At 31.6% G+C, this 10,374-nt stretch overlaps 1 protein-coding gene across 2 annotated transcripts; it reads left to right on the top strand.

The window, feature by feature from the left end:
• Window positions 1–303: 303 nt before the first annotated feature.
• On the top strand, window positions 304–9,829 carry LOC128162089 (uncharacterized). Of its 2 annotated transcripts, XM_052825282.1 has the most exons (7): window positions 304–365; window positions 4,984–5,322; window positions 7,355–7,690; window positions 7,869–8,039; window positions 8,220–8,339; window positions 8,444–8,533; window positions 8,640–9,829. In XM_052825282.1, the coding sequence occupies exons 2-7, from the start codon at window positions 5,214–5,216 to the stop codon at window positions 8,720–8,722; spliced, it is 909 nt and encodes a 302-aa protein (XP_052681242.1). In that variant the 5' UTR covers window positions 304–365; window positions 4,984–5,213; the 3' UTR covers window positions 8,723–9,829. The 2 variants fall into 2 exon arrangements, with proteins under 2 accessions (XP_052681242.1, XP_052681243.1); XM_052825283.1 differs by lacking the exons at window positions 304–365; window positions 4,984–5,322 and adding an exon at window positions 6,749–6,917.
• Window positions 9,830–10,374: the final 545 nt, after the last annotated feature.

The raw sequence follows: 10,374 nt of genomic DNA on the forward strand, positions 1-10,374 counted from the left end.
CCTCTTATCTATTTGTTAAAAAGAGCTTAATGTAATTTGAAATACAATACAATGGTACTTGATTTTAAGGATTACGAAGATTATATAGAAACATGAATTATACAACTAACTGTATAGCATCAGGGCTATGGAATGTGGAATGTGGGTCGCCTAATTGACTAATTGCCAGTTCCCTCATCCTGCTCGGTTGCGTGGTTTTATCTATAGTTCAACTTTCCCAAATCTAAAAATAGATAATAATAAATATTCAAACAGATTGTTCGGTCGTGTGCGCAACCATAAGTGACCGTAATCGTGTTTTCATCGCTGGAAAATGAAGTCTGTGATGATTGTCGTATTATTTTAGAACATACTAACAGGAAACGGTAATATTTATTTGTTGTGGCTGTTTTGTTTTTTGGGGTTTTTTGGGGTTTTTTTAAACTATCATTTTGAAAACAAAGATGACCTACAGCGTATTCTCGAGTAAATGGTTTTGGGACCAGGCAAAATTTATCACTATGATTGGACCGGAACAAACAGGCACGGGACAATTACTTTTTTCATAAAGGAAAAGCATGAGATAAAACCTTTTTAAGCATTGAAGTGATTTCCGCGGTTAATAAATAAACCAACAATCCTTTGAGTAAATCAAAGAACTGAAAATACTGAGAGACGGAGGCATCATTTCGTCGGAGATTAATTTAATAATTCCAAGTATTGAAGTACCGACGGGAGTTGATTTCATCGATTGATATTTATCTTGAAATCAACGATATGTAAATTCGCATGCCAAGTAGTTTCTTATCTATAACTGAATAACGCATATTTTCATAATATGAATTTTCGGGCTTTTCCGAAAATTTTAAGAATTCTATGAAAACATCATATGAATCATGTTGTGTAATATTTTAAGATAGAATAAATTCCATCAAACTATGTATCAGTAATGTAAATATTTCTGGAAAATTATATGGATCCAAGCATTATTTAACTTTAATAATATTTAATGCTTCAGAATACATTACATCGAATTTATCGATTATTTTCGAGAACAAGGTCTTGTCAGCGGCGATGATCTGAGGTTAGGTCCAAACATAGTTTCACTTCCGGTTTGCCAGAGTAACTGCATAGGAAAGTTGATAAAAATCAACTCCCCAAAATAATAATGGTTTTTTCTTCTTCAAATTTTAAGGTATAGAAGGTTTAGAGTATCAATTAAGAGTTTGTAATACTAAATACTACAGGACAGAAACTACTTTGCTAACATATTCATGCTCTTTATGGAATATGCAAAAATAAATTACAAACAAAAAATAGTTTTTTATTTAGTACTATACCTAATGTTTCACAATATATACTAAAATTTATGATATATAATCAATAAAAACTTTTAAACAGTGAACTTTTTCATATGAAAAAATCGTTTGTGATTAAAAACCCCTAAAGTTACATGTAGGTAATACATGCATGATCTCAATCTCGCATAGTTGTTGTTCTTTTTCTTTTGCAGAATGTACGATTCGATTGTAGAGAGTGATCAAATATATTTCTAAGCGTTTCAAAAAGTTATGGAGATGAAATATTTATATATAAGACGCTACAGGTCATTTTGCTCAATTTTGCTCAAAATTACCGTTGATTTAATCATTTCATGCGGTCCAAAAAGTAAATATTGCTAGCTCAGCCTTTTGATCAACAGCTTAGCGCATCAAATGTAAACATTTCACCGTGACTTTCTGTAGGGATGAAAATATTACGAATTTATACAAATTTTACTTGTGGTGTAAACAAAATTTTTGAGATAAAAATTAAGAATTTCGGGAAAATATTTAACACGTAATTGCGAGCTTTTTTTGCTGTAAAAAGATTCAATCTTTCAGTGTATGCACGATTTCTAATCTTTTATCTAACTATGTTTACAAAGGGACATATCCAAGATGAAGAGAATTCGCTGTAATATCTCTTTTAAGCTAAATTTAGAATAATATACCGCGGTAGATCTTGTAATACCCAGTACTTCACTTTAAAAAGAAAATATGTACATTCTGTCAAATGTGTTTACCCTTTTTCACGCGAAATTCTCCTATCAGCTTGCAAAAACACACTGACTTCCCAACTTACTTTGAAATCGACAGCGCTGGCCAGATAATACAGGATTAATCGAGCTTCACACAGCACGTGGGTACTCTACCTATGCTCACACTGAATGTGTGTGTGTGGGGGGGGGGGGGTGCGTTAAAGGGTGTAATCTGGATGTTTAATTTATTTGTTTCACTATCCTTATAGTAGGTTTAGTATGCATGCCAAGTAAAACTAAACTAAAATGAGCCATGCTACGATCACGGTTGTCTGTACTTAATTGGGGGAATACACAAGTTCACATAGCAGTGGTTCAACTTGTTGAATAATCATTTTATTGGATCGATGCCGGGGGGGGGGGAGAGTGTAGCTTTACATAGATATATATCTCCGCAGGAGATTAATTGATAATGCGCAAGTAATATACGATACAGACTAAGAACCACGCCGTAATTATCCATTGAATTTCATAAGTATTCAATATTTCGGTCCATACAAGATGGTTCTTGAGGAATTCTCATTATTTGACGTCATGGACAGGAAACTGCATAAAAAGTAAAAATAGCCAGTAAACGATTACACACCATTGCTATTCTTAAACTGATGCATATTCATACTTACTTGGAATTTGACATATGGACTAAAATTTTCCAGAGAAATTATGTTTGTTGATCGCAATATGTATAGTTCTATTTATTGTTATTGCAAATAAGATATTTATTTAATAATGATATTGAAATATGAATCCCAAACGAATATTGCAATTTTTGCCGCTAGGTGGTGTCCGTCAAATCAACTATCGACGTCACGTGTGAGCTGACCGGTAGCAATAGAGGAGGCTCATAGAGCCTGCGTCTAAAAACAGGTATATTATTAAGATTACGACTACAAAAGGCAAACACAATCACCAGCAGCCCGATAAAGATAAAGCGGAAGTTAAACCCCCCCCCCATACACTACATCATGAACTACCCATGGAACAAACACTTTTTTTAAAATGAGTCGCAGTTCTCAACTAAAGTAAAAAATTATTATTTTAAACATATTTGATTTTTTAAAGACAAAATATCTTGTAAAAAACATATTCGAAAGGAGTTACTCCTTTTGTTATTCGAAACTGTCACTTGTTACCTATAACTTACCTTTAACTCAAACTAACATTCTCTGAAACAATATCTTGTCTTAAAGATAGAAAGCTTACGTAATTCTGAGAATAAATATGCCTTTTATTGCCGATTCCATAGAAGTTTAAGAGAGAAAATGGCCATTTAAGTGAACCCACCATTTGCACTTTTCTCTATTTAACATAGATTCATAGGACTCTCCTTCAGTAAAGTATATATTTACTTAATCTTTTTGATATCAATTGTTGTTCAACCTCCTTTGATAAGAAACCTTATTCAGTACTACATACATCTACATGATATTATCATGATAAAAGCATCACATCACTTAAAAATACCCTTACCTGTATACCCTTCCCCTTTCTTCAGATTTTCATAGAAAGCATTGGTTTGAAATATTTTACCTAATATTATGAAACTTGTGACATTTTCCTTAAGTCATTTCTCACACATATTTGAAATAATCATTTCTGATGCTAAGAATTACTCTTTTTTGGTAAATTGGATGATTTGTAGCATTTTTTTAATCACAAATAGAAATGCTGTCCTGCATGTGGTTTGTTGTTTCCATGAAAAAGGAAGATAACAATCTTATCTACCAGTATTCTGGTTTCTAGTCTCCTTTTATCAAGCCATGCTGAAACAGTTAGACCTTATACAAGTGCGATGCATGACTTAACTAAAAATAAATTTCAAACACAGCCGGGTAGCTGGAGATAGATGAGAATTCCATGAGAATTATACATGTGTTTCTAAATTTTTGATGCAAATACTAGCATACAATAAAAAGATGTTGATTCTTGTTCATTTCAAAATAAGTAATAATAGCAGATGTTATTTGAAGGTCAAATGCACATTTACACATCCTACATGTAGTGTTAATGAAGACAATTGGAAAGGGTCCGGGGTATTTTTCAACTACATGTATGTAAATTCACCTAAAATATCACTTTTAGACAGGAGGGACATAAACTTGGATATTTAGAGATTTTGTATTCTATTGAAACTGCATTTATTACATATTGTAAACTACATTTGAAAGAGAATATTCTTATTAAAAAAAATTGGGTTATATTAGTCGGGTTGCTTAATGTCATTTCATAAAATCAGACAGCAAAATTGCTGCAAATTTATAAATCTCAACATTAAAATGATTAAAACTGTTAAAAGATATTTATATTTATCTCAGTAATTAACTAGATTGTGATTATGATTTAGTCATCACATTGTGTCAAAATTAGAAAGAGAAAAAAAGATTTGTGTAGAAATAGTGTGAGCACAAAGAGTAACGCACGGTTTTATTCCACGAGCGTCGTGTGATTTTTTATCCCTTGGCTCGTCATATGGCGATTATGAACTTTAAAGAAAAAATATTGATTTTTACAGACAGTTTTAAGATTTAAAGATGAAAATTACAAGTGACAAATATCCAAATTAATTATAAGAATACTGTAGATTAATCATATTTTATTGTGCTTCACCCTAGTTGTTTAATCATAAACAAAACCACATGAGTATGCGAGATAAAATACTCAATTGGATATCAAACCGGCCGCAAATCATTTGTTTTACTGCATAAAATATTTGAAGTGAAAAATAGTCGATTTTTTTACATGCAAAAATCTACACAGATATATGAACAAAAATGTGTGCATAATGTTTTAAAAATGATTAAAATTTCAATTAACAAAATACTATGTATTTTGCCGATAAGTTTTACTGTCTAAAAAAATAATTTTTTTTGGAAAACATTAAAAACAACTTAAAACTCATGATTAATTTTTTTTTACTGTTTTAGAAATCTATTCATCGATAGTATTAGAAACCCTGGAGGCTTGCCAAGGATCAAATTTCTATGTCGATACATGTATTCTGCTAGACACAACAACTAAAGAAAGCAGTGTCAATATTCCATCTCTGCACCAAAACAATAACATTCTTAAATGCTGAATTCCCTTTGGCAAGGAACCTATTTGCATACCCGTCCCAACTGTTCAGTTCAAATTTAATCGAACATCCAAGATTTTAATGTTTTATATGAACCTTCACAGAGAACATGCTGAAAAAGCATTGTTTGTGAGTTCAACACTACATAACGGGACAGCACACATTAGAAAGATCATTCTTTTGCCATGCAGTAAGTATAATGTCTTTACGTATCGTTTTATGTACAAATAAATGAATTAATTCAAACGTAACTAATATATTGCAATTGAAGTCAACTTAAAGAGTTTCATTTACAAGTGTTCTATAAGTCATTATTAATCAACATATCCTATTTCTGAACGTTGTTATTTTAAAAGTCTCCATAAGTTGCGTGTAATTATTAATTCATTGTCGCATCATCATCGTTATCGCGCTTTGACAATCGCATCATCATCATCATCATCGCTTCATCCTCATCACACCATCGCTTCATCGCACCATCGACGCAAACCTCGATGGTGCGATAATCAATCGCAGTGCATGGCCGTATCAGGATTACATAAGTAGAATCTTGATAATCACAACACTGTAAACACGTTGTTCAGTTCTCCTTGTTAATTAGTCAATGAAATAACTAATTCCACCTATGGTGATCATAAGTAAACAACTGATATATTTCAAAGTTATTTTCCAATACGGTAACAGAGCTATCGAAACTGTCCATCATAAAGATGGGGAATGCAGGCCCTGGGCCTCCGATCTGTCGAAACTGTCCATCATATAGATGGGGAATGCTGGCCCAGGGCCCCCGATCTCTCGAAACTGTCCATCATAAAGATGAGGAATGCTGGCCCGGGGCCTCCTATCTGGTTGTAAAACATAGCTGAATGCAATTTGAAATGCCATTCATTGGTACTTGATGCACAGGGGCATCGTAGCCGCTCTATACTCTATGACATATATAATATACAAGGGAAGAATGTACTTCCGATTCTTCGTGTATTATATATATATATATATATATATATATATATATATATATATATATATATATATATATATATATATATAATATATATATATATATATATATATATATATATATATATATAAGTGTGTGTGTGTGTGTGTGTGTGTGTGTGTGTGTGTGTGTGTGTGTGTGTGTCAAAGAGTGTAGAGCGGATACGATGCCCCTGTGCTTGATGTTAGGGATTACAAAGATTATATAGAAACATGCATTTTACATCTAATTATATAGCATCAGGGCTATGGAATGCGGAATCTGGTTGTTCAAAAGATCTTAATTCAATTTGAAATACTATACATTGGTAATTGATGTTAAGGATTACAAAGATTATATAGAAATATGCAATATACAACTAACTGTATAGCATCAGGGCTATTGAATGCAGAATCTGGGTCGCCAAATATGACGCTTGAAGCAAATTTGTTGACTAATTGCCCGTTCCAACTTCCTGCTCGGTTGCTTGGTTTTATCGATAGAACAACTTTCCCAAATCTAAAAATAGTCTTCAAAATCGACTATAGATCAACTTTCCCAAATCTAAAAATAGTCTTCAAAATGGAAAGAACTAAATATATATTAAGTATATATATAAGTATAATATCTTACACTTGTTTGATAGACAACTGCAGCTGCGAATTTACGTTTTTAATTATCTAAATATTCAAACAGCTTGTTAGGTCGTGTGCGCAACCATTAGTGACCGTAATCGTGTTTTCATCACTGAAAAATGAAGTGTGTGGTGATTGTCGTATTGTTTTGGGTCATACTAACAGGAAACGGTAATATTAATTTGTTGTGTTTTTTTTTCATTTTTAAACTATCATTTGAGATGACTTACAGCATATTCTCGAGTAAAGGGTTTAGAGACCAGGCAAAATTTATCTTCCAGATACCATTTGTTTTACTGCACAAAATATTTGAAGTGAAAAATAGTCGAATTTTTTTGGTGGAAAAATCTACTCAGATATATGAACAAAAATGAAATGTGTGCATCATGTTTTGAAAATTATTAAAATTTAAATTAACGCAATACTATGTATTTAGCCAATACGTTTTACTTTTATTATAGTCATCTCTCTCTCTCTCTCTCTCTCTCTCCCTCTCTCTCTCTCTCTTCCCTTTCTGTCTGTCTCTCTACAAAAATGCATTTCTTTGAAAACATTAAAAAGTTCCTCAACAACTTAAAACTCATGATTAACTTTTTTCACTGTTTTAGAAATCTATTCATCAATAGTATCAGAAACCCTGGAGGCTTGTCAAGGATCAAATTTCTATGTCAATATTCTGCTAGACGCAACCACTAAAGAAATCAGTGTCAACATTCCATCTCTGCACCAAAACAATAACATCTTTAAATGCTGGATTCCCTTTGGCAAGGAACCTATTTGCATACCTGTCCCAACTGTTCAGTTCAAATTTAATCGAACATCCAAGATTTTAATGTTTTATATGAAATACCATCACAGAGAACATGCTGAAAAAGCATTGTTTGTGAATTCAACACTACATAACGGAACAACACACAGTAGAAAGATCATTCTTTTGCCATGCAGTAAGTATAATGTCTTTACGTTTTATGTACAAATCAATAAATTAATTTAAACGTAATATATTGCAATTGGACTTATAGAGTTTCATTTACAAGTGTTCTAAAAGTCATTATTAATCAACGTGAACGTTGTTGATACAAAACAAAATTAACCACTGCTGAATTATATCCATTGTTTTAGAAGCCGAATTTAAAGCAAAGGCCACCCATAACAACACACACGTGAATATCACGTGTGAAAACAGATCGTTTAATCAATCAACTGGTATGCAAATCTTACAGGGAGACAACATCGTATCGCAGTGCCAATGGAACAAAACAACACTCAAACTAATCTGCATTTCAGCCGAAGGTCTCTTTTTTATTGATGATTTTATAAGGGTGCTCTGAGATATTTTTTTGTTGCCCTTTTCTTCCTTATTACAAGCGATCTTTCTTTCTATCTCTCTCTTTCTTTGTCTCACCAACCTCTTTATTGTTTTCAGTCTTCCAAAATTAAAATCAAGTACGATTTAACATTGGATTATTTCAGGGTTGACCAACGGAATTCAGAAAACCACAAAACACGACCCAAGGATCAAGTACAGCTGTGGAATGGATGGTCAATTTGTCCAAATCAATTATACTATTGTATTAAAAGAAACAAGACCCCGTGAGTGGACACATACCTTTATTCGCTGCTTATAATTTAATTTTTACATTTTTTTTTATTTTGATACCGATAATACGTTTTCTACATTTGTTATCTATTTTCAGCACCTTTGAATTCATCTAAAGATATCGAAACACATGAAATGATGTTGAATTATACTGTTAAACCCAATTCATTTACAGAAGAGAGATCTTGTAAGTGGGCACATATCATTATTCGCTGCATATAATTTGATTTTTACATTTTGAACTGTTTAAACCCGTAACATTTTTTAGATATTTCTTATCTATTTATTTTCAGCACTCTCGTATTCTTCTAGACTTGAACCACAACAAATATTGATGTTTACATGTATTCTTCTGATTTGCCCACTCCATTACTAAAGATGACTCAAAAGATGCTTACACAAGTCAATCTTTAATTCGAGGATATTGAACAAGGCCTTCTATCTAAAGCACAACAGTATTCACGCAATTAAGTCGTTACTTCAAATTAAATTATAATCGAAAGTGATCTTATATTTCTTTTTCGATTTTTCTACCTGTTCTTGTTTTATGAGTTAATGCCGTCTGCCTTGTTATATAAACACTTCTATCTACATATTCCTATGCTTTTGTCTTTCATAACAATACTAATCAATTTTATAATACAGTTCAGCTTAATGCAGTTCATCAATGACTCTCTTAATATTTAATCGTACAATTGCTGGAAATTATTTAGATATAAGTAGATAAGATTCATTTTTTTACATTATAAGGTGATAAAATACTGTCGGGGTGATCAAATATATCATAAAGTCCGTGGGGCTTAATTGGATTTGATCACACTGACCGTATTTGATTACCTCAAAACACTCAAAGAATGATTTCTTATTTCTTAAATATTATGGACGACGTTAGTGTTGATGATTCTGGTCGTTTACAATTGTTGTTCATAGACCTACAACATTGTCTGGTATGTGGTTCATTGATCGCTAGTTCTTACAAATAAAAATATTCGTATGTATGGCTTTTGATTGCTGTTTGATATAATTGTTAATTATTCTGAAGAAGCACATATTTTCGTTGGGTCAAATTTTTGTTGTCTAAAATTTCGTTGGTATTTAATTTCGTCATATCGTTATTTCTTTGTACTCATTAATACTTGGGTTAAAAATTCACCTTAGGTTTAATTTCATTGATATAAATTGCCAACGGAAATAACGCAATTTAATCCTGAACGAATATTTCTGCTTCTACAGTTTATATTTTTCCTGCCTGTCTATTTGATATCTGTTTTGCTGTAGTTAAACTTAAAATGAGTCACAAGTCTATGGTTAGAATGTCTTTGGTTTTGTAATTGCCGTTTACCTTTGATTATAACTTATTAATTAGTCCTTATGCTTATGTCTTGTAGATCACTGTTCGTATTGTAAATAAATGTTGTTTACCGATTTTATCATTCATGTCTATGGTTTTTGTTGTTGTTAAAATTAAAGCTAATTCTCTGGTTGTCTATTGTTATTAACTAGTGTTTAGAGATTGTAGGAGCAATAAGTGGTTGTGAATAGTAAAATCTCGTTCGATATTATGTGAGTTCTTGTAAAGAGTGATAAATATTCAAATAAATCTTTCATAACAAATCTAATAAAATACTTGTATCATAATACGTTTGATGTGCTTTGATTACAATCAACTTCGTGAAATTGTGATTTCTTTATAAATGTGAGAGATCCTAATAATGATACTAATAATTCTTATGATAAGGATAATTATATCGGTAATTCTTATCTTGATTGATTAAATATTAGCATATACCAACTTTAATTTATTTTCTAAACGAGTATGCATTTATGATTACTCGTGTAGAAATTGTGTCTACATATATCTTTGTTTTATTAAGATAATATACGATATGGTATTCAATAAATCATTATTATTTTTAATGTTTGATTGCAGATTATTTTTAATTTTATATATCAAATACATACATTACATAAGTATCCATTTGATATTTCAGAATAAGTCAATTTAACACCATAACCATCTTGATTAAA

This window comes from Crassostrea angulata, chromosome 9 (assembly GCF_025612915.1).
Source record: "Crassostrea angulata isolate pt1a10 chromosome 9, ASM2561291v2, whole genome shotgun sequence".
NCBI lineage: Eukaryota > Metazoa > Mollusca > Bivalvia > Ostreida > Ostreidae > Magallana > Magallana angulata.

Excerpts from the sequence above, each read along its gene's own strand:
- LOC128162089 (XM_052825282.1), top strand. The coding sequence starts at position 5,214 with ATGTTTTATATGAACCTTCACAGAGAACATGCTGAAAAAGCATTGTTT. Across the intron at positions 5,323-7,354 it reads GATCATTCTTTTGCCATGCA|AAATCTATTCATCAATAGTA; the intron begins GTAAGTATAATG and ends TCACTGTTTTAG. Across the intron at positions 8,040-8,219 it reads AATCTGCATTTCAGCCGAAG|GGTTGACCAACGGAATTCAG; the intron begins GTCTCTTTTTTA and ends GGATTATTTCAG.